The 26,724-nt window shown below is 34.5% G+C and overlaps 1 protein-coding gene across 1 annotated transcript in view; it reads right to left on the minus strand.

Moving 5' to 3' along the window:
* Positions 1–26,724, minus strand: part of ATRNL1 (attractin like 1) — an 808,908-nt gene that overhangs the window by 577,690 nt on the left and 204,494 nt on the right. The window contains exon 19 of the mRNA XM_018041487.1: positions 9,535–9,672. Coding sequence (XP_017896976.1) covers positions 9,535–9,672 — 138 coding nt within the window. The remainder of the gene's footprint in view (positions 1–9,534; positions 9,673–26,724) is intronic.

The following is a 26,724-nucleotide window of genomic DNA, read 5'->3' on the forward strand; positions in this document are numbered from 1 at the left end:
ATGCAGCTGAAACTCCAATATTTGGCCACTTGATGGGAAGAGCTGGCTCCTTAGAAAAGACCCTGATGCTGGGAAAAATTGAAGGCAGGAGGAGAAGGGGACGACAGAGGATGAGATGGCTGGATGGCATCACTGCCTCGATGGACATGAGTTTGGGTAAACTCCAGGAGTTGGTGGTGGAAAGGGAGGCCTGGCGTGCTGTGGTCCATGGGGTTGCAAAAAGTTGGATATGACTGAGCAGTTGAACTGAACTGAAAACCATTGAATAGTTTTTCTTTCTTTTTTTTTTTAATTCCATAAGAGATATATAGTGAACTTACTAATTTTTCATTTCTTTTCGAAAGCATTCATGTGACACACTTCTCGGTCAAAAACTTACAAATCAGAGGTGGAGATACTCTACATTATGTCTAGGAGCCTAAAAACCATTAAACAAATGCAAAAAATCAGAGAAAAATTTTAGTTGATAAACTCTGTGCAATAAAAAGTGAGAAGGGAGATCATGAGGAAAGTGCCAAAGTAAGTCATGCATGGAAAAGTTCCCAGCTCGTAGAAATTCACTGACTAATATCTCTAGCGGTTTCATGAGACAGCCCACAGACATTCTTGCAAAAGGAATCTAAGAGAAAAGAGGAGTGAACTGCATCTTCTAATAATCCACAATCAAAGGTCATTCTAAAATACCTGACGATATCAGAGCCAAACAGTTTTCATAAACTCTTCTTGTTCTTAAAGTTCTTCTTGTCTTTAAAATTCCTTTTTTGAGGACAAAAAGGATGAAAAGAGCTTGAAAGATGGAGTAGAAAAAAAAAGGGGGGTACTGAGCATTTGTTATAAAGGAACACCTCTACAAGGTAAACAAAGGATATCAAAAAATTAGTATCAAGACTTCCCTGGTGGTCCAGTAGTTAGGACTCCATGCTTCCAATGCAGAGGCCGGGGTTCAATCCCTCATCAGGGAACTAGATCCCACAGGCCACAGTAAAGACTGCAGATCCCAAATGCTGCAGCTAAGACCCAACCCAGTCAAATTTTTTTTAAAAATATTTAGTATAAAGAGAAGAGAAACTAGCTAAAAACAGTACAGAAACTGTGCACTGACTGTTTTTTTAACCAGGCAGATGAAATGAGCAGCTCTATATTATTTTAAAAGGCTCTCTCATTTTCTTAAATTTATATAAAAATGTCATTTAAGAGAATTTTAGGTCAAAGTATAACTTCATGACTATACCCTATGCTAAATATCACCATATAAATGCAATTATTCATTTAGTGTCCTCGCTTTGAAATATTTAAAATCTCATATTGCCATTTCTCAGCCACACAAGATGATACTGTATTCTCAGAAAATACACATTTTTAACTTTGTTGTGTCAAAATAATCCACAGAAACAAGATTTCCATATCCAGTGATTTTTGTTATCTGCATTTTTAGATTATTCAGGCCAATGCTCCCATTTTGAGAGAATTAAACTCTTACATTTAAGAAATGCTCAGGTTCATTTGACTATAAATTTTCAACTGCTATGAACAACCTGCAATATATAAGGAAGATTTAAAATGAAAAAAAACTCTTATTCGAGCAGAAAGGAGGAAGAGTTCATTCATCTTCTTTACTATCCTCAAGTCTCAGAGAATAGCCCAGTATGTTTATTAAAGTTTTAACTGTTTCTGTAAAAGCCTGCTATGGACAGATATTAATAGCATGCCAAAGAGAAAAATAAAAGTTTTGCTAATAAGAAACAAAGGTAAAAATAGAACTGTCACTATGTTGAAAGAACTCTTTATATCCCAGACTGAAAAATAACTATTTAACACTATTGAAAGTAAAAATACACAGAAAGAAAATCATATAAGTATACTATTTAAGAACCTAGAAAAATAATAATAAAATGAATAAAAGACATAAGCAAATACAAAATCGGATTTACTAAACAAGTTATGAATGCAATGTTAGAGGAAAAGATTTATTTGTAACATCAACAAAACCCATTAGACATCTTGCAGTAAACTGAAAAAAAAAAGTAAGACCTAGATGAAGCAAATTATTCATACAAGATTGTATTCTTTAAGATTTTTTTAATGTGGATCATTTTTAAAGTCTTTACTGAATCTGTTACAATATTAATTCTGCTTTATGTTTTGTTTTTCTAGCCACAAGGCATGTGGGATCTTAGTTGCCTGACTAGGGATCGAACCCACACCCCCTGCACTCAAGGTGAAGTCTTAACCATTGGACCACCAGGGAAGTCCCAAGACTGCACTTTTTTAAATGTCTGTATATTTCAGTATGGAGAGCTTTTTTCTTATTCTACGTATTATGAATAATGAAACAAAAATACATGTAAATGTATTAAAATAGTTTTAAGATTAATAACATTTATAGCTTAGTTTCTTATATTCAGAGAAAGTGTGAAAACATGCAAGGAAGGACAATCACATAAAATTAAGCTTGTAAACTGCCCTCAATTTCAAGGGCCTACCCAACACTCTCATTAAAACTAATCTCTTAGTCCCTGATTCTGTCATTCAGCTTCTACATAACACCACTAAAGCACCTACACAATGTTCAGCTGATCCTAGAACAACAAGGGGTTTGCTGATGCCAACCCTCTGTGCAACAGAAAAATCCTACCTAATCTGTAGTCGGGCACTCCATATATGCAGTTCCTCCCGATATCAGGTTTCTCCTGCACACAGCTGTACATCCTCTATACATAAGACTCAATAAACTGCAGACAATGTAGTACTACACTATTTACTGTTTTAAAAATTCATGTACAAGTGGACCTGTGCAGCTCAAATCTCTGTTAAGCCAACTGGATATAAATTTAAGTCCTAACACACTACTTCACATATAGTAAGTAGTCAATAATTGGCGAATTGAAGAATAATCCTTCATCACAAAGTAATTCAGTATAATGAGTGTTGAATTATTGTAGCACAATGGCCTGTTACTCTTATTCAATGAAATTTTCACTCATTTTCTCCACTAAAATGGATCAGTCATATTGGAGATAATATAGCAAAAGTAATACTGTCCCACAAATATGATTTATACACATATCAAAATACTTAACCCTAATGATGTTCTAAATAATAATAATATGCAATATCAGCTTGCATTGTAAAGCTAACATTTGTTAGAAACACATGTTATTTCCTGTTTGTTTAAGCCACACAATAAATTCAGCTGCATTTTGCAGGTGAGGAAAGGGAGATACTAAGAGGTTAAATAACGACCCAAGGAAAGACAGTGACAGTGCCAGTATATGAATCCAATCAGTATGATTTCGAAGCCCAAACACTTAACAATGTTATGTTCTTTTATAACTACAAATACAGATAGACAGATAGATAGACAGACAGATAGATGTATGTGAGCATGCTCAGTCGTGTCCAACTCTTTGCAACCCCATGGACTGTAATCAGACTTCTCTGCCCATGGAATTTTCTGGGCTACAATACTGGAGTGGATTGCCATTTCCTTCTCCAGGGGTTCTTCCTGACCCAGGGATCGAACCCATATCTCTTATGTCTCCTGCATTGGCAGGTGGATTCTTTACAACGAGCATCACCTGGGAAGATAAATAGTTACCAGCACCAGAATAAGTATCAAGGAATCTGACTAAACATTAATAAGAAATAAAATAGCTTAATAATAAAGCACCTTCAATAGTTAATTACACTAATAGAACAGCCATAAATATACCCTAGTTTAAAAAACAACTAACGAAAGTTTGTAAGTACATTTATATATTTACAACAATGTTAAAGGGGCTTTAGTAGGCTGAATTTTTAAAAGAATATCTACATCTACAGTACATTTAAGCCTTACCATTTAAATATAAATTTATTTCCTCACTTCCCTATGGACTTTGAATTTTAATCAATGCAAATACTAAGGGAAAATGAACTTTTCTCAATGAGATGAATGAAAAAATGAAGAAATAAACTTTGCCTCTCATTTTTTTATAAATTGATTTTAGCCTTTGCTGCATTAAATATAATTCACTGCATGTGGCATATTTTTTATTTAGTTAGATAACTAATGTGGCTATAAGAAATAAAAATGAATTTCATATATCACATCACCATAGAAAAGTCACAGACAGCAAAATATTATTTTGCCAAATTTGGGCAACAAGGAAACTATAAGGAATTATTTAAAGCTTCATAAACTACCAGAGAATGTGCAACAGCAAAAAAAAGAAAGGTATTTATCTTTCATTCTCTTTAATTTTCTATTGCATTGTACCTCAGCTCTACAGATGTATAATGTCAGCAACAAAAATAATATGAAATAACTGAATTAATCTTAAACCTAGCAGAGAAGTATGATTCCCAAAGGGAAATATATTTCTAAAAGCACTCTGCCTGTCGGAATAATAATAACTTATTTTAATTTAAAACAGCTTTTAGCTAATAGAGTTATTCAAAGGTTCCTTTTGCCTATGTCGGCAAAAAAATTAAAATAATACTTTGGGTAATCTTCATGACATTATATTCTTGGATTATTAGATATGCACCAAAGCACAAGCAATAACAGAAAAACAGAGAAAAACTGGACTTCATCAAAACTGAAAACTTTCGTGCCTTTAAGAACACTGTCTAGACAGTGAAAAGAGCCTATACAATGGGAGAGAATATTTGCAAATCATACGTCTGATAAGGGCCTCGTAATTAGAATACAGGCTTCCCTGGTAGCTCACTGGTAAAGAATACGCCTGCCAATGCAGGAGACGCGGGTTCGATCCCTGGGTTGGAAAGATAACCTGGAAAAGGAAATAGCAACCTGCTCCAGTATTCTTGCCTGGGAAATTCCATGGACAAAGGAGCCTGATGGGCTACAGTCCAGGCGTCACAAAAGAGTTAGACAGGGCCTAGCAATTAAATAACAACAATGATTAGAATATATGAAGAACTCAGAATTCAACAACAAAACCAAATAATCCAAATAAAAAGTGAACAAAGGACTTGAATAGACATTTCTCCAAAGACATACAAGTGTGAAATAGGCACATGAAGAGACCAAAAAAAAAAAGAACAAATATTTGTACACTCATATTCATCACAATATTACTTATAATAGTCAAAAGATGTAAGCAACTCAAGTATTCATCAACAGATGAATGGATCAAAAAGTGCAGTATACATATACAACAGAATATTATTCAGCAATAAAAAGGAAGGATATTCTGACATATGTTAAAACGTGAAAGAACCTTGAAGACATTATGCTAACTGAAAAAAAAACAATCACTCAAGGACAAATTCTGAAAATTCCACTTATCTGAGGTATCTAGAGTAATCATAAATTCCACTTATCTGAGGTATCTAATCATATTCAAAGTGACAGAAAGTAAAAAAGAGTGGCTGCCAGGGGCTGGTGTTGAGGAATGAAGATTTATTATTTAATGGTTATATGGTTTTAGCTTTGAAAATGAAAAAAACTGTCGAGATGAATGGTAATGATGAATGCACAGCAATGTGAATGCACTTAATGCAACTAAACTTCCTTCTTTTAAGGGAAATTTTATGTTACGCACACACCACAATTTTAAAAATTATTCTTTAAACGGTCAAGAACTTGAATAGACATTTCTCCAAAGACTATACATGGTGGCCAACAACTTCATCACTAGTCATGAGGAAAATACAAATCAAAATGACAATGAGAAATATTTTTACACCTATCACCACAGCTAGAAGCTTTTAAAAAATGTAAAATAACAAGTGTTGGCAAGAACATAGAGAAACTGGAAGTTATCCACAGTACTGATGGGAATGTGAAATCATGCAGCCCTCATGGAAAACAATTTGAACAACTTGGAAGTTCCCCAAAAGGTTAAACATAAAATTACCAAATGGCCCAGAAATTCCTCTTCTAGTTGATACATAAAATAACCAAAAACTTGAAATCCCCCCAAAAAACCATGTACAGTAATGTTCTCAGTAGCAGTATTCACAATAGCCAAAAAAGGTGGAAAAAGAGCAATGTGCATCAATAAATAAATGGGTAAAACTACTGTGATACATGTATACAATGGACTAATATTCATCAGTAAAAAGGAATGAAGATAGATACTATAACAAGAATTAATATTAAAAATATTATGGCTAAGTACACATTTTATAATACCATTTATATGAAATATTCAGAATAAGTAAATACATAAAGAAAGCAGATAAGTGATTGCCAGGGGCTTGGGATAACTGCTTAATAAATACGATATTTTCTTCTGGAGTGATGAAAAAATTTTGAAACTTGATGGAGCTGATGGTCACACACTATTATGAAAGTACTAAATGCCACTGAATTGTAACCTAAAATGGTTAATATTATGCTATGTGATTTCACCCCAATTTAAGAAAAACCCTCTAAAAATGGGGTTATGGATGGAAGCAATATATAAATAACAGAAAAATATTAAGCAAATTAGTTCACAAAATCCCCAAGCACTATTACATAAGTATTAAAATAATTTGGAAAGCATAAATAAAATCTTTTATAAAAGTAAATTAAGACAATTATATATAAATATTTGAAAGGTTGCAAACACATAAAAATTGCAATGTAAAAAATACAAGAAAAAACCCAGAGATGGTTTTTTCCTTAAAGTCATGGAAACAGAGCATTTGTGTGTGCGTGTGTGTGTGTGTGTGTGTGTGTGTGTGTGTGTGTGTGTGTGTGCCTGCTCAGAAACTCAGTCATGTCTGACTCTTTGCTGTCCATGGAATTTTGCCGTCAAGAATACTAGTGTGGGTTTCCATTTCTTACTCCTGGGATCTTCCTAAACCAGGAATCAAATCTGTGTTTCCCGCATTGGCAGGCAGAATCTATCAGCTGCACCACCTGAGAAGCCCTATAAATAATCATTATCTATCTAATCTATCTGAAATACATTTTTGTCCAATGAAATTTTTGGCTAAAGAAAATTTAGTAGTAAAAAGCTTTGGAAAACAGGATGGTTATTTTTACTCAACAAACATAAAATAACAAAATATAATACTATGATTATAATAGACAAGCTCTGAATTTTTTGGATTCTATTGCACAGATATCTCCTGCAGCTTCCTTACACATTGAACACAGCACTAAGCTGTGGCTTTTGGCTAAGGGTTCCTGGATCCTCCCTGTTCACATTAACACTACTTCTGCATTGATAGTCAAGAGTTAGGTCTAAGAATCAGATATTTCTTGCCTGTTAGTAGTAGTATAATCTTGAGCATTTTACTTAACTTTTTTGTATATTTGGCTGTACCTAAAATGGAAGCAATTGTGATTCCTCCCTTACAGTTGTCTTGAAATGAGACAATGAATATAAGCTATGAGTACAGTACCTCAAGCACAGAAAATGCAAGTGTTAACCAATTCATGTGTTAGAGCCTCAATCAGGGCAGAGCAAAATTTCCATTCAGCAGAAATGAATGGAAACCTGCTACCATCAGTTTCATTGACTCTAGGACATAGCTCATCATTCTGTCTTTCTCAACTCTGAGTATAAATTTGAGTCATTTGGGCAGACTTAGTGCTTCAAGGATGTATATTGTCATCCTGCTTATTTAACTTATATGCAGAGCACATCATGAGAAACGCTGGACTGGAAGAAACACAAGCTGGAATCAAGATTGCCGGGAGAAATATCAATAACCTCAGACATGCAGATGACACCACCCTTATGGCAGAAAGTGAAGAGGAACTAAAAAGCCTCTTGATGAAAGTGAAAGAGGAGAGTGAAAAAGTTGGCTTAAAGCTCAACATTCAGAAAACAAAGATCATGGCATCCGGTCCCATCACTTCATGGGAAATAGATGGGGAAACAGTGGAAACAGTGTCAGACTTTATTTTGGGGGGCTCCAAAATCACTGTAGATGGTGACTGCAGCCATGAAATTAAAGGACGCTTACTCCTTGGAAGAAAAGTTATGACCAACCTAGATAGCATATTCAAAAGCAGAGACATTACTTTGCCAACTAAGGTCCGTTTAGTCAAGGCTATGGTTTTTCCAGTGGTCATGTATGGATGTGAGAGTTGGACTGTGAAGAAGGCTGAGCACTGAAGAATTGATGCTTTTGAACTGTGGTGTTGGAGAAGACTCTTGAGAGTCCCTTGGACTTCAAGGAGATCCAACCAGTCCATTCTGAAGGAGATCAGCCATGGGATTTCTTTGAAAGGAATGATTCTGAAACTGAAACTCCAGTACTTTGGCCACCTCATGCGAAGAGTTGACTCATTGGAAAAGACTCTGATGCTGGGAGGGATTGGGGGCAGGAGGAGAAGGGGACGACAGAGGATGAGATGGCTGGATGGCATCACTGACTCGATGGACGTGAGTCTGAGTGAACTCTGAGAGTTGGTGATGGACAGGGAGGCCTGGCGTGCTGCAATTCATGGGGTCGCAAAGAGTCAGACACGACTGAGTGACTGAACTGAACTGAACTGAAAGAACCAAGAATCACCCTAGGACCTAAACTAAGAGATTGATTCAATTATTTTAGGGAGTGGCCTAGACATCCGTATTTTTAAAAAAGCTTTCCAGGTGGTTTTAAAATGCAGGTAGTATTAAAATTTTTGTCTAGATCAGCCCCAGGCCCTCTCTCTAAAGATTCCTCATCTTACCACAGCTTTTCAGTGAGTGCTATTCAGACACTCTCCATTTAGAAAGAGTAAAGATTTAAGGAACAAGGACCAATTTAGAAATGAAGAAGGTTATTGAAAAATTACAACTTGAAAGAAATTTTTTTTAAAGAAAGACCAAAATTTCTTTTTAAAAAAATAGGAAGAAAAAAGTAGCAAGACAGATAAAGAAAACAGATGAAAGGATTTCAGGATCAAAAAACTGAGATGGTAATAGTTAGCACTTACAATGCTCTTTTAATGTGCTTTAATTCCTATTACATATGCCTCCATTACACATGATCTCATTTGATCTTTACAATAATCCAATGAAGTATTATCATTTCACTTTTACATATGAGAAAAATGAAGCACTCTCTAAGGTTATGTGAATTAACCAAAGCCATACATTTAAACAGTGGCAGAGTTGGAATTTCAGCCAACGACTGATTGCAAACCCATTCTCTTAAACCTTATGCTATATCACCTTGTCAAAAACAAACAAACAAAAACTTACCAGATATAAGGCATACACAAAATCTTTATTTCTTATTTCTAAATTAAAATGTAAAGTGGTCACTTACTATTATTAAAAATAAGTTACAAGCAGTGATTTTTTTTTCAGAATACTGAGATTACACATAATTTTTAAATTTAATTTGTCTGTATTTGCTAAGTTTCCTATCACAAATATGTATTCATTCTCAAATAAGAAAAAGTAGGAGTTTCTTAAAGCAAGCACATCATAGAATTTTTATAGTTCACAGTCCTCAACAAACGCATACTCTCTTCCAAAAATACTCAGACAACAAAAAAAACTTCTTTAATAAAATATATTTTTCACAAGAGGCTCATCTTTCTTAATTTTCTTTCCTACAGTAAAAATACATTGAAGTGAAAGAAAAAATAATTACCTGTACACTGTCCTCCATTGGTCGGATCCCCATAATAACCTGGCATGCAGTCTTGACACTGCTTTCCTGTGGTAAGATTTTTACACTGTTCGCACACATTATTATTGATGCAAGTGCTATGTCCATTACACTGGCAAGCTAAAGAAAATAGTAAAAAAAAAAAAAAAAGTTGATCATACCTGTATAACAATATCAAGTATAACTGCCATAAAGACAAAGAATTTATTTTACAAATCTGAATGACAGCGAAGTACAAATGGCATTTCTCAAGCGTTTTTTCTTTTTTTTAACATACGTCTCAAAATATTAACACAGGACAAATTCTGCCTATGATCTGTAGAACATAATGGCTAAAAATTAAAGTAAAACAGAAAAGTTATAGCTAAGGAGAGAATGAAAAGTCAAAGTGTTATTCGCTCAGTCATTCGATTCTTTTCAACCCCAGGGACTGTAGCCCACCAGGCTCCTCTGTCCATGGAATTCTCTAGGCAAGACAATGGAGTGGGTAGCCATTCCCTTCTCCAGGAAATCTTCCCAAACCAGGGATCAAACCTGGGTCTCCCAACCTGCACGCACATTCTTTACCATCTGAGCCACCAGGAGGGAATACATTTTAACATAGTCCTTAAAGATGCATGTGACTATTATGCCTATTAAGTTAACACAAGAATAAATAACATAGCTCTGATAAAGATGCTAAAATGTATCAACTGTGAGGATCAATAAACACAGAAAACTGTGTGATGCTAAGGCCTTACTTCAAGAAAACACATTAGTGTAAAATTTAACATAGTACTTTTAAATTAATTTGCATAAATGTTTATCTTCTTTGGCAAGAAAAGCTTCAAGACTTACTAGAAATTTTACTTGAAATGTGAACTAAAACAAAGAAATCTGAAGCACGAGATATTTTATATCTTCACATGAGATCTAATATATCTTCATATTAATATTACAATAGAATTTTAAAATTTCAGATGAGAAGTAAAGTTTATATATGAAAGCTCCTGTTTATTGTCTATTGGAGGCATAATATTAACTTACTTTGGTAACTTTTTGTAGAAACATCATTATCATTTTCATCATTATTACAACTATGCATTTAATTAGTGCCCTCACCTCAAACCAGGAAAGCCACTATTAAATCGATTGCAATAGTCTGTGCAGTTATCTATTCTGCTTTGTCAGTTCGCATACCGCATCAGTTTTCTTAAATATTGTAACTACTACCCCACTGCAAGATAGAACACCAAGTGGTATACATGAATTACGTAATTTAATCCCCACAACAATTTTGTATAGAAGGTACTATTCTCAGGGTTGTTTCCAAGATCAAGAAGCCGAGATTAAGCAACACATCTAATCAGTGGCAGGAACAAATGCACAATCAGGATATATAAATCAAAGACCAAATATTAAATTTCATACATACTCCATGTAGAAAATGTGAAAGTCTAAGAGGGAAATCCCAAGAGACTAGGTCATCAACATGAGTTAACATCAAAGGATAAAGAAAAAGTAAAAAAATAAATACCTGTATCTTACAGAAATTTTCAGAGGTATAATTCTACTATAATATAGTATAAAAATGGCATGCAGCCATCAGAGAAAAATGTACAATAATCTTACTCCTAATAAAACTAAGAGAATTACAATATAGTTTTCAAACTTTATATTATAAAACAGCTAGGAGTAAATTTAATAACAAGAAAAACATTCATAATTAAGTAAACTAAGAACTCAAACATTGTATCTAAGTGAAGTGAAGTGAAAGTTGCTCAGTTATGTCTCACTCTTTGTGACCCCAAGGACTATACAGTCCATGGAATTCTCCAGCAAGAATACTGGAGTGGGTAGCCTTTCCCTTCTCCAGGGGATCTTCCCAACCGAGGGACCGAACTTAGGTCTCCTGCATTGCAGGCGGATTCTGTACCAGTTGAGCCACAAGGGAAGCCGAAGAATACTGGATTCAGTAGCCAACCCTTCTCCAGGGGATCTTTCTGACCCATATCTAGAATGACCACAATTATGTGTTGAAATGTATAAATATGCCCATGGAAAATGGTGGGTATCTTTAGTAATATTTTTCTACATCATCAATTTTCTTTATGGAGAACTTTATTAAGATTTTTCTACATCATCAATTTTCTACTATAAATTCACATTACTATTATAATAAGAAAAATAATGATAAGAACTTTTTTTAAACTGTGCTTAAAATTTTAAGTCATTTTTTATAGAAAATTTTATGTAAGGCCACTAGGGTTGATTCACTCAGGTTAAAACAAAATTCATTCAGTTCTTAATACATGTAAAGTATTATCTGAAAAAGTCAGAATAAGAGATAGGTATCTACAAGTATTTTTATGAAACCCCTGGCTACATTTTTTTCATCAGAAACATAAATGCCTTAACTTCTAAATAAAACTACTAAATTAGTAATCTCACCTAATATCCTCCTCAAAGATAACCAATGAAATAATAAGAAAACTTGCCAGCAACAATGGGAATTGTAGTGTGATGTTGTTGTAGTTGTGGTTGTTCAGTCTCTCTGTTGTGCCCTACTCTATGTGACACCATGGACTGCAGCACACCAGGCTTCCCCATCCTTCATCATTTCCCGGAGCTTGCTCAAACTCATGTCCGTTGACTTGGTGATGGCCATCCAACCATCTCATCCTCTGTCATCCGCTTCTTATCTTGCCTTCAGTCTTTCCCAGCATCAGGGTCTTTTCTAATGATTTGGCTCTTCACATCAGGTGGCCAAAGTATTGGAGCTTCCGCTTCAGCATGAGTCCTTCCAATAAATACTCAGGACTGATTTCCTTCAGGATTAACTGGCTGGATCCCCTTGCAGTCCAAGGGACTCTCAAGAGTCTTCTCCAACACCACAGTTCAAAAGCATCAGTTCTTCAGAGCTCAGCTTTCTTTATAGTCCAACTCTCACATCCATATATGACTACTGGAAAAACCATAGGTTTGACTAGATGGACTTTTATTGGCAAAGTGATGTCTCTGCTTTTTAATACACTGTCTGGGTTTGTCATAGTTTTTTCCCCAAAGAGCAAGAAGCATCTGTTAATTTCTTTTTTTTTTTTTTTTTGGAAGCATTTATTTATTTATTTATTTATTTATTTTTATTTTTTTTTATTTTTTTAATTTTAAAATCTTTAATTCTTACATGCGTTCCCAAGCATGAACCCCCCTCCCACAGCCCTCCCCATAACATCTCTGTGGGTCATCCCCATGCACCAGCCCCAAGCATGCTGTATCCTGCGTCAGACATAGACTGGCGATTCAATTCTTACATGATAGTATACATGTTAATTTCATAGCTACAGTCACCATCTGATTTGGGAGCCCAAGAAAATAAAGTTTGTTACTGTTTCCACTATTTTTTTTATCTATTTGCCATGATCTTAGTTTTTTGAATGTTGAGTTTTAAACCAGTTTTTTCACTCTCCTTTTTTATCAAGAGGTTCTTTTGTTCCTCTTCAGTTTCTGCCATAAGAGTGCTGTCATCTGCATATTATCCGAGGTTATTGATATTACTCCCAGAAATCTTGATTGCAGCTTGTGCTTCATCCAGTATGGCATTTTGCAATAATAAGTTAAACAAGCAGAGTGACAATATACAGCCTTGATGTAATCCTTTCCCAATTTGGAACCAGTCTGTTGTTTATCTGGTTCTAACTGTTGCTTCTTGACTGGCATATGTGTTTCTAGGAGGCAGGTAAGGTGGTCTGGTATTCCCATCGCTTTAAGAATTTTCCACAGTTTGTTGTGACCCATACAGTCAAAGGCTTTAGTGTAGTCAATGAAGCCGAAGTAGATGTTTCCCTGGAATTCTCTTGCTTTTTCTATGATCCAACAGATGTTGGGATGACAACTACATAAATAAAACTAGAAAGTAGCAACCTAGTATATCTCTTAGAATTAAAGGAGGACTTCTGGCATAATGCCACTCAACTGTAACCTTCCTAAAGGTGAGAAGTTCTGAAGGCAGCTCTGGGTTATGGTGCAATCAAGAAGCATATCATTGGTATGCCTCCATATTGCTGCTAGAATGTGATACAGCAAAGTCTAAGGTTCCAGGTAATGAATATACCATACAGAAGGCTGATATAATTTACACCTACTGCTACAAAATTTTCCAGAAAAAAAAAAAGTATGGTCATTTTTGCAGTTTGTAACTAGTATGGCAGCAACGGCAAAGAAGGCACGTGATAGAGAGCAGGATCCAGGAGTAACGACTGTATCAAACATACAGGAAAAGGATACACCACGAAACCTAGGATGCTCTATTCTCCAATACCATTGGCTTGTTGGATCAAAAGGTAATGCAAGCTTGTACCTAACAGTTCTTCCAGAATTCACTGTTACTTGAACAGTTCTAATAATAATTTGGTTCTGTAACATGAGTGAAACTAAAGAGAAGTCATCCATATTGTTTTGTTTAAATTTTAAAACTAGTCCAGATGGCTCTTCACTTACATACATACAAACAGAAAAAAACTGAAAATAGAACATAATGAAAAATACAACATTTGATATGCAAATAAAATACATAGTTTTGAAAAATATGTGTTCTCTAAAACAGATGTAAGACATTAAAAAATGTATGCTTGGCATTCTCAATAAAATTTGAAAAACTACACACAGAGAGTCAAGAAATTTACTCAAAACTTTTTTTTCAAAACATAGCCCTTTAAAAGAAAAGGGAATTATCATTGCTAAAAATAAAACTGGGATTCAAAAGAAAAATGGTAAAGAAAAGCTTGCGCTAGTGACAGAACCTTACTATACATGGGACTAGACAAGCAAGAGCTAGTGGGTTTGGGTTTCAAAACCCAGAGGACCAGAAGATATAATCTCGGGCATACTTAAGAGGTAACCTGAACCATATTTATAATGCTTAAAGCCTTCAAGTGTAGCCTCTCTCTGTGTAAAAGGTACTAAAATACATCAAAGCCCAAAGAAGCAGAAAAGAACATTAAGTCCACAGGCATAATGTATAGAAGACAAAAGTCACTTATGAGAGCCTGTACCGACCAGATGGGTTGGGTTGAAATTCATTGTCTATATGGTAAAGAAACCTCAACATTAAACAACAGTATTAAAACCTGCTCTGTAAATAAGAAAAGCCTCACGCATCTTGCAAAAGCAGATGTAAATGGCCTCTTGAAATATTTCTTCAACTCAGGTCACACAAGTATGTCAGGCTCTGCAGACCATGGAACCTCTTCACAACTACCATTGTGGCCTTTGTAGTACAAAAGTAACCACATACAATATACAGACAATTGATAATAGCTATAATCCAGTAACACTGTATTCATAAAAATAGGCAATCAACAGCTTTGGCCATCAGACCTTGGTCTGCAAATCTTTGATACAGAAAAAAAAAAAAAAACCACTTACTGAATTAAACCTCAAAATGAAAAATTATAAGCCGCATAAAGGAGAGTCAGGAAAAAGAGAGGGAGATATTAAAAATGAGAACTGACACCCTAAGAATTTGAGTAAAAGGACAGTTACAAGACAATGAAAGTATTCAAAACAAAAGCAAAAAAACTGAGAAAACCAAGTTTAAGGAAGTAAAGGTGGGTATTACTAGATTACAGTCTCATCAAAAAGAAAATATCAAAAAATATAAAACTTATAAAAAATAACTAATGGAAGTGATAAAAATAGAACAATAACTGAAATGAAGGACTTCCCTGATGGTCCAATGGTTAAGGCCCCATACTTCCCCTGCAGGGGGCAGAGGGTCAATCCCTGGTTGGGGAACTAAGATTCTGCATGCCTTGCAGTGTGGCTAAAAGAAACAAAAAGTAAAACAGAATTCTACAAATACTGGTGGGGGGGGGGCGGGGAAAGAGTTACAAAAACTGAAATGGAAATATACTACAGAGAGGGATTCAACAGTAAATCTGAACTGTCAGAAGAATTAGAAAATGTGAAGAGATATCAACAGAAACCATGTCAGCTGAAGGACAGAGGAAACAAAATGAAGAAAAATGAACAAAGCCTTAGTTAATTGTGGGAAACCATGAAAAGCGTCAATCTATATGTAACAGGAATGTTGGGGGGATAGGAAAGAGACAAAGAAGGCTAAAATTTACTTAAAGAAATAATTCCTTAAAAGTCACCAAATTTGATAAAAATATTAATCTACACATCCAACAAGCCTGAATATTCATTGGAAGGACTGATGCTGAAGCTGAAACTCCGATACTTTGGCCACCTGATGCGAAGAACTGACTCATTTGAAAAGACCCTGATGCTGGGAAAGATTGAAGGTGGGAGAAGAAGGGGATGACAGAGGATGAGATGGTTGGATGGCATCACCAACTAAATGGACATGAGTTTGAGTAAGCTCTGGGAGCTGATGATGGACAGGGAAGCCAGGCGTGCTGCAGTCCATGGGGTCACAGAGTCAGACACAACTGAGCAACAGAACTGAACCAAGAAGCCTAATGAACTTTAACTACAATATATATGAAGAGTTTGACAAATACATTATAATAACAGTGATGAAAGGGAAAGACAAGTAAAAAATCTTGAAAGCAGCAGGAGAAAATATTACTTCTCACTTACAAAAATCCCAATAAGATTAATAACTAACTTTTAATCAAGAAACATGGAGGTCAGTAGGCATTAGAATAATATATTCAAAGTTCTCAAAAAAAACACATGGTCAACCAAAAATTTTCTACCAACAAAACCACTTTTCAAAAACTAAAGTAGAACATTCACAGATAAACAAAAATTGAGAGAATTCACTGCCAGGAGATATAACTTACAAGAAATACTAAAGCAAGCTCTTTAAGGAGAAAGCACGTGATACCAGACAGTAATTTAACTCCACAAAATAAAACAAAGAGCACCAATAACATAACTGTCATTTATAAAAGAAGGTAAAAACGTATATTTTTTCTCCTTTCTTCTTTTACCTTATTTTTACAGGTTGCATTTTAAATGATATAAGGGTATTATTACTGTCTGGTATCACGTGCTTTCTCCTTAAAGAGCTTGCTTTAGTATTTCTTGTAAGTTATATCTCCTGGCAGTGAATTCTCTCAATTTTTGTTTATCTGTGAATGTTCTACTTTAATTTTTGAAAAGTGGTTTTGTTGGTAGAAAATTTTTGGTTGACCATGTGTTTTTTTTGAGAACTTTGAATATATTATTCTAATGCCTACTGACCTCCATGTTTCTTGATTAAAAGTTAGTTATTAATCTTATTGGTGATTTTGTCACTATGTTAGTTTACATTTCATACTAAAATCATATGACATGTCTATTTTTGTGTCTGACTTTTTCTCTCGGTATAATGATTTTAACATTCATTCATACTGCTTCATCCATTCATTTCTCTTTATTTCTAGATACTACTCACTATAAGAGGATATCACACTGTGTTATTCATTCACCCATTGATGAACATTTGGATTATTTGTTTATGATCCCCTGAAAAAGAGAATGGCTACCGACTCCAGTATTCTTGCTTGGGAAATCCTATGGACAGAAGAGCCTGGTGGAATACAATGCATGGGGTCATCAAGAGTCAGACATGTCTGAACTCATTTTTACTTTTCAAAAGACTAATGTGAATAAGGCCATTATGAATATTTATGCAAAATTCTCTGTGTAGACAAATGTCTTTATTTCTCTTGAATAAATGCCTACTTGTTAAACTGTAAAAAAAATAAAATAAAATAAATGATATAAGGGTATTATTGGGCCTATAAAACATAAAATGTAAAGTACTTCCCAGTAACAGCACAGAGGAAATACATGGGGAAAAAAATCTATATTGGTCTAAGGATATAATGTGGTATTACTAGACGGTAACACAGATTCACAGGAACAAATGAAGAAAACTAGAAATGGTAAATACAAAGATTAACGAAAGCTAAAAGTAAATACTCATCCTCCTTTTTTCCCTCAGATTCTTTAAAAGACATGAACTATCTAAAGTGATAACTGTCAAATGTACTCTTTGGTTTGCAACATGTATCTATGTAATATGTATGACAATACCACAGAAAGAGAAGAAAGAAATTAGACCTATAAAAGTAATATCATTTTATCTCATTGGAATTATGTTAGCATAAATGAAGCATATTTTAATAAGTTAAGATATATTAAGAAAACCCTAGAGTAACCACTAAGAATATAGCTCATAAAATATAATGAAAAAGTTATTAAAAATTAAAATGCGATATTATAAAATATTTACTTACTGCAAAATAAATAAATAAATGAAAAGTGGAAGAACCAAATTCATCATATACAGAGGAAAAATAACATAAATCCAATTACATCAAAAATAACATTAAATGTGAATAGGTCAAATGATTCAATCAAAAGGCAGAAAAGACAGACTAGATGAAAGACAAAGAGCTAACTATGTAACCTTTATAGAAGACACATGTAAATATTTACATACAAACAGCAACAAGAAAGTTGGGATGTTACCAGAGATGAAGAGGGACATTTTATGATGATAAAGAGGACAATCCATCAATAAGATATAGAAAGTGTAAACATACATGTATCTACCAACAGAGCCTTAAACTACATGGAGCAATCACTGACAGAAATTAAAACAGAAATAAAGAATTCCACAAAAATAGTTGGAGACTTCAATACTTCATTTTCAATAGTGAATAAAAGAACTAGACAGATGATCAGCAAGGGATTAGAAGACTTAGAAAATGCTATAAACCAATTGGACCAAATAGAAGTAAATTTAAAAGTCCATTTAACAACAGAATATACTTCATTCTCAATTACACATAAAAAACCTCATCAGGTCTTAAACTTCAATACATTTAAAAGGACTGAAGTAATATAAAGTATGTTCTCTAACCACAACTGAATGAAATTAGAAATCTATGGAAAACCCACAAATTATGGAAATTAAGCTACACATTTCTAAGTAACAAATGGATCAAAAACAATCATAGGAAACTTAAAAATTACTTTCAGGTAAACTAAAATAAAGCATAACATACCAAAAATCTTACAAGATGTGGCCGAAAGACTGTTCAGCAAGAGATTTATATTGTAAAAGCCTTCATTCAAAAACAAAAAAGGTCTCATATCAACCTAACTTTGCACTTTAATAAACTAAAAAATTAATAGAAAACTCAACTGAAAGCAAGCAGAAGAAAGGAAATTAATAAAAATCAGAGTGAAAATAAATAAAATGCATAGTAGGAAAAGAATAAAGAAAATCAATAAAGCCAAATACAAACTGTTACTTGCAATGTGCAACAAAATCAACAAAGCTTCAGCTAGACTAACAAATTTAAGAAGACACATTATTAAAATCAGTAATGAAAGATGAGACAAACTACTGATAAAGACTGGGAAAAAAGACTGTAGGGAAACACTATGAGCAGCTGCATGTCAATAAAGCAGATAACCTAGATGAAAGGGGGAGATTCCTAGGAAGATACTACCAGGAAAACATGCATAGGCTATAACAGTAAGGAGACTGAGTTAGAAATCAACAAAGTGCCAGAAAAGAGTAGCCCAAAAGCAGGAGGCTTAACTCAGTAATTCTACCAAACTCTTTAAGGAGAATTAACAATTATTCTCAAACATTTCCAAAACACGGAAGCAAAGCGAACTAACAAACTAGGAACAGCAGGCAATTGTTTTAACCTGATAAAGGACAAAGTCATATTTAATGGTGAAAGACTGAAAGCTTTCTTTTTAAGGTCAGGACCAAGACAAAATTGTCCTCACTTGTCACTTCTAACAGCAATGTACTAGAGGTTCTGGACAGGGCAATTAGGCAAGAAAAAGAAAAAAAAAGCAACCAGATTTTAAAAAAAGAAAACTAACTTTGCTTGCACATGACATAATCTTGCATACAAAAAACTAAGACATCTATAAAAATTATTTAATCTACTAATGTCTTCAACAATGTTACAGGTCATTTACAGAGAAATCAGTTTCACTGTATTGATATACATTTACAATGAAAAATTTGAAAATGAAGTTAAGAAAACTACAAAATATCAATGAAAAAAGTTAGTGAAAAGGCATCTGTATTCATGAATTAAAAGACTTCATATTAGGATAGCAATTCATCCTAACTGATCTGCATATTTAATACAAATTCCAAAAGATTTCTTTTTTATAGGAATAAACAGCAGGTGCTAAAATTCATATTGAGAAACAGAAGCCCAAGACTAGGGAAAAAAATCTTGATAACAACAGAGTTAAAGGTACTGACACTTTCCAATTTCAAAACTTATTTCAATGTCTTAATAATCAAACCATGTGTCATTGTCATAAGGATAGACATGTAGATCATGAAACAGAATTAGATACAGAAATAATACCATACATCTACGGCCTATTGATATTCAACAAAGGTGTCAACAAGTTTAAATGGGGAAATAAGAGTCTTTTCAACAAATGGTGCTAGGACAGCTTGATATTCACATACAGAAGGATGAATTTGGATCCACATTTCACAACATATAAAAATTAACTAAAAATGATCAAAAACTTAAGAACTAAAATTATAAAAATGTTAGAAGAAAATATAGACACAAATCTTCATGATTTTGGATTAGGCAACAGTTTCTTAGATATAACATCAAAAGCTTAAGTAACTAACAGAAAAAGATATACTAGACACTATCAAAATTAAAAATTAATATAAACTGTGTCTCAAGTGACACCATCAAGAAAGTGAAGACACAACCACAGAATAGGGGAAAATATCTGAGAATTGTATGTCTTATAAGGATCTCCTCAGAACATAAAAATAACTCTCTCAATTCTACAATTTAAGAAACAACTTAATTTTTTAAGTGGGCAAATGATTTAAACAGACGTTTCCCATAGAAAGAACATGAGTAGCCATTAAGCAAATGAAAAGAACATCATAAGTCATAAGAGAAATATGAAACAAAACCACAAGGAGCTACCACTTCACATCAAGTAGCAGGATAATAAAGAAAATGACAAATAACCAGTATTGGTGAAGAGAGTTATTAGATCCAATACACACTGTTGGCTATAACATAAAATGATTCAATAGCTCTGGAAAAAGTCTGGCAATTCCTTAAAAGGTTAAATATACATGTACCATTTACCAAAAACATCAACTCCTAGATAAATACCAAGAGAAAACATGTTCACACAAAAACTTACATACAAACATTCACAGCAGCAATATTCATAACAGTAAAAGAGTGGAAATAAGCTGAAGATCCATAAACCAATGAAGTATAAATATGCGGTATGCAATTTAATATTGAAAGTGAAGTGAAAGTGTCAGACGCTCAGTCATATCCAACTCTCTGAGACTCCATGAACTGTAGCCCACCAGGCTCCTCTGTTCATGCAATTTGCCAGGTAAGACTACTGGAGTGGATTGCCATTTCCTTCTCCACAATTTAATATTACTCAGTCACAAAAAAGATGTAAAGGACTGATATACACCACAGTATGGATAAACCTCAATAATGTATGCTAAGTGAAAGAAGTCAGACACTAAAAGACACATTATATGACTGCGTTTAAATGAAATGTCCAGAATAGACATATACACAGAGAAAAGAAAGTAGATTAGTCATTTTCAGGTATTAGAGGGGAAAATGAATAGATAGTGACTGGTAAAGGGTATGGAGTTTTGTTCGGGGGTAATTGAAGAGCTCTGGAATTATATGATGGTGATAGTTGCACACCACTAGCCATACTAAAATCCATGGAATTATACACTTTAAAATGAAAGATGGTATGTATGCGTCAATAAACAAAACAGAACTAATTAGATGAGATGAGAAATAATTCACCCTAATTCTTGCCATCTCTGTATGTACACCATTGATAATATTACTTTATCCTTGCTCTCATTGAAAAAAGTACAATTTCTTCCCACTTTCTGAACACGGATTGGCATCAAGACTTTGTCAGAACAATAGAATGCAGAAGTGATGGTGTGGAAATTTTGAGCTTAGGCCTCAAGAGGAAAATATACTCTGCTCTCTCTCTCTCAGAGTTCTGTTTTAAAAATACCATGTAGAGCAGCCCAGTCTACACTTCCAGAGGATAACAGACCAAATACAGCAGAGAACAATCATTTGTAGCTGAGGACTCCGAGATCAATCATTCAGTTCAGACTACCAGATATGTGAGTAAAGAATTCTGAGATCACCCAAAATCAGTAAAGTGGCCAGATAACTTGAACCACAAGAGAAAAATCAGGATTGTCTGGCAGAACCGCCTAGCAGAATTCAGGAAAACAGATGATATAAAATCATGAATAAAACTGTTTTAATACAGAAATCCTGAAGTGTTATGTTAAATAATGGTAATTAAAAGATAGTTCTAAGAGAAAAATGGAAAAATGTGAAGAAAAAATATGTGAATTGAAATACTCATCAAGGAAGATACAAGGATGTAAAATACAGACAAGACAATAAGAAAAGACGGGGACATGGTGAAAAAGCCTAACATAAGTCAAGCAAAGCCTTCAAATAGGATAGATGCAATATCTGAAGAGAATGGCAGAAAAATTTATAAACATGATGAGAAACATCTACAGAGCAAATAGACGCCATATTTTAAAAAAGGAAACTAATACTTAGGTATGTCATACTAAAATTACTGACATTAAAAACTAAGGAAAAACATGTATTTTAAAAAGTCAGAGGGAAGAAAAAGACATGCTGCTTTCAAAAGAGAAACAAAAAACTGATAAAGGATTCTTAAGAGAAAGTAGAAGCCGCAAGAGTAGGAAATTTAATCTTCTAATTACTAAAAATATATACCCATCAACATAGAATGCTATTACCAGTAAAAATATCCTTCAAATATGGACACACAATAAAAAATTTTTCAGATGTATGAAAGCCAACTTATGGCCACAATTTAGAAACCCACCATTTTAAAATGTTACATAAAATTTATCAAGCTAAAAAAATGTTACAGCAAAAAAAAAAAAAAAAATTCAGATTAATAGGAAACAGCGAAGTTCACAGAAAATGGTCAATACATGGGTAAAGAAAAAGATTTTTTATTACTATGATTTCCTTATAAGAAAATTATCCTTTTAAAGTAAAAAAAAAATATATATTAGGTGGTTAATAACATACACAGGAGTAAAATATATGGCAATAATTACACAAAGGACAGGAAAAGAGCAAATGGATTACACTTTTGTAATATTCTTACCTTATACATGGAGTAGTATAATATTGATTCAAGGTAGACTGTGATAAGATAAAGATGACTATTACAATCACTACAGCAGTCACTAAAAAAAACACAAAAGAGGTATAGCTAAAAATCCAATAAAAGTGATAAAAGTGGACTTTAAAAACACTCAATTAATCTAAAAAAGGCAAAAGGGAGAACAAACACAGAGAAAAATAAAGGAAATTTTAAAAACCAATACTCTGAGGGTAGAACTAAACTCAATACCAACATTATATTAAATCTAAATGGACTACACAGTTTGATAAAAGACAGAGACTATCAGAACAGGTTTTAAAAACAAAAAAGCAAGTAGTGTATGCTATTTACAAGAAATTCGTTGTAAATAAAAACACTAGAAGATTTCCACTTCTTCCCATGAAGGATTAATCACTGTGAGAATTGACCTCTACTGTAAACCATAAGGAAACTAAACAAAATATATGAAATGACTACTTTCAAATATAATAGACAGTTCAGGAATGGCATCCTTGAGGAAAAAGAAAACAAAATATGACTGCCTTGACTTGCTACCTGGAGGCAGATTTGAGGATACAGTTCAGGGAAGGAACCCCAAGCCCTCACACAGTTGAGGATAAAGATCAAAGTTCAGGGAGGCCATGGTTCCAGACTTTGTGAGGCAAATATTAGAGAACAGAGAGCTGCACTCAGCAATCTGCAAATGGGTGCCCTTGAATCTTTGGTTGAATAATGAACATAATGTGAAATTCTGTAAAGCTGGAGAAAGAACCATCAGAAAACAGTATGTTAAAACAATGCCAAGAACTCATATAGGATTGGAAATAGCTTGTATTCCCACTAGTCAGAGTGAAGAGACCTCTTAATACAAAGGGCATCATATAGAGACCACAGAAGGCACTGTCTTAGTAGTGGGAATAAATTAGCACTGAACTTAGGGCTGCTATGTACAGGCCTTGACAAATCTTAAAAACAATCTTCAAAGTAACATAACTTCATGGCAGAATAAAATCCAACACACTAAAAGAAATAAAGCTGAATAACATATAAAACAATCACAATGTCCAGAAAATACCATCAAAAATAATCATCCTGGAAATTTTGATCCATGACCAGTAAATACACACACACACACACACACACACACACACACACACACACACACACACACCAATAGAAACAGAGAAAACAGCATACCAGTTGGGATGAGTAGAGAAGGATTTTTAAAACAGCTATTTAAAGTATGCTTCATATACTCAAGAATACAAACTAAAATATAAAAATGAGGAGAGAAATGGAAAATATAAAAATGACTAAAATTCAATTTATAAAGATTAGTAAGACAAGAACAGTCTTTCCAACAAACGGTGCTGGGACACTCAGATAGTCATGTACAAAAGAATTAAATTGGGTCCCTATCTTATCCTACAGACAGTTAACTCAAAACAGATCAAAGACCTAAATGTAAGAGATAAAACTACACGTCTAAAAAGAAAATATAGATGAAAATCTTTGGGATCTTTTATTACACATGATTTCACAGGCATGAAAGCAACAGCACAAGAAAGAAAAGAAAAAACATCATTAAAATTTAAAACTTGTGCTTCAAGGACACTATCAAGAAAGTGAAAAGACAACCCACAGAATGGGAGAAGATACTTGCAAATCATCTTTGGTAAGGGACTTATTATATTCAGAATATATAAAGAAGGTTTATAGTCCAATAATAAAAAGACAAATATCCCAGTTAAACAGTGGGCAAAGAATGTGACAGACATTTCTCAAAAGAAGAAATAGTGGTAGCTAATAAACACATGAAAAGATGTTCAACATCATTAGTCACCAAATAACTGCAAATCAAAACCACAGTGAGATACCACTTCACACCCACAACGATGACTATAATCGAAACAATATAAAATAAGCAGTGTGTGCAAGGATGTAGAATAATTGCAACCCTCATGCCTTGCTGGTGGAAATGCAAAATAATATAGCAGCTTTCAGTCAGGTGGTTCTTCCAAAGGTTAAACACAGTTACCATTTGACCCAGATATCCCATTCCCAATGTAATGCAAATATGTCCACACATAAACTTGTACATGGTATTCAAGAAGCGTATTTTAAAAACCAAAAATCAGAAACACTCAAAAGTCCACCAAATAGCAAATGAATAAGTAAAACATGGCATATTCACATAATGGAATATTACTTGGTAATAAAGAGAAGGGAAGTACTGCTATAGGCCACAACATAGATAAACTTTGAAAACATCATGCCAGTATGAAAGAAGCCAGTCAAAAAAACTACAACTAATTTATTAAGATGATCAGAATAGGCAATCCATAGCTGACAAGGGCAGGCAGGGTGAACAGGCAGTGACTGCTAGGAAGTACAAGATCTCTCTGGGAGATGATAAAATGTTTTTAAACTGATTGTAGTGATGGTTGCAAAAGTCTGTGAATATGCTAAAATCCGCTGAGTTCTACCCTATAAATGGGTAAACTGTAGTAAGGTATGCTGGTTAGTCTTATGCATCAATGAATGCAGATGGTAATACTTCAGTTATTTAATCAAATGCTGATGGCCTCGTCCTGGGTGTGGTAGCTCGTGTTCAGTTACTGTGTCCGACTCTCTGAGACCCCATGGACTGTAGCCTGCCAGGCTTCTCTGTCCATGGAGTTTTTCAGGCAAGAATACTGGAGTGGGTTGCCGTTTCCACTCCAGGGGATCTTCCCGACCCAGGGATCGAACCTGCATCTCCTGCTCTGGCAGGCAGATTCTGTACCACTGTGCCACCTGGGAAGTCCTGAGCGTGGTAGGGACCTGCCCATATGATGGGACAATCACTGACTGGTGACTAGGTTATGTCACACAAGCGCAGCTGGCTTTGAGAAAGGGAGATCATGCTGAATGGACTCAGTCAGTTTATCCCTCAAAAGACACTGGTCTTGAAGAAGGAGATACAAGATGTGGGTGTTTGCATTTCAATTGTGGAGACTCTACACTGTTAGTTCTGGAGATGGAAGAGGGATGGGGAAGAGAACGTGAGCACTCTCTAAGAGCCCAAGTGGTCTCCTGGGCTCTGAGAAACAGTCACCTCAGTCCTACACACAAGGCACTGAATTGTGCAAACATGTGAATGAGCCTGGAAGCAGATTCTTTCCTAGAGTGCTGGTCAAGTATGCTGAAAATGTTCTTCAATCTGGGTTAGTCTGATGCTTGCTCATGACTAAACTGGGTTACAGATTTGGGGGAAGAATGGGAAGAATATTACAAAGTGACATCAGGGGTACATGACATTAACATGACTTATCACTGGTGGTGTGAACCTTCATCACTTGTTTAAGGTGATGTCACCTTATGTTCCCTACTGTAAAGTTACAATATTTCCCTTCCACACACTTTTCATTAAAAGTGAGTCATCATGTCCAATTCACACGTGGGGGTAAAGAAATTAAGCTCCACTTCCTAGAGAAAGAAGAAGAAAATGGCAACCCACTCCAGTGCTCTTGCCTGGAAAATCCTATGGTAGGCTATAGGGGGTCGCAAAGAGTTGGACATGACTGAGCAACTCAGTTCAGTTCAGTTTCTAGAGGAACAAGTGTCAAGATTATTTGTGGACATAGGTTCTAACCACCAGAGAAGTTAATAGATACTTTTGAAGAAGATACTTAGAAGCTACACAAATATCTTGTTTCTCTTCAAAGTTTCACCCACTAATTTGAACATTCTTAAGCAGATTCTTCTTACAGCACTTAACTACTGTGGGATTCTAACAGCAATTTTTTATTTCTTTCGTTCATTCTTCGTTTATGTATTTGCCCACATCACGCAGCCTGCAGGATCTTAATTCCCCAACCAGGGATCAAACCCGGGCTCCTGCACTGGGAGCGCAGAGTTCTAACCACTGGACCACCAGGGAAGTCCTTCATTTTATATTTATTATTTGGAATTTTCTGTAAGAAATATTTATCCATTTTC

This window comes from Capra hircus, chromosome 26 (genome assembly GCF_001704415.2).
Source record: "Capra hircus breed San Clemente chromosome 26, ASM170441v1, whole genome shotgun sequence".
Lineage (NCBI taxonomy): Eukaryota > Metazoa > Chordata > Mammalia > Artiodactyla > Bovidae > Capra > Capra hircus.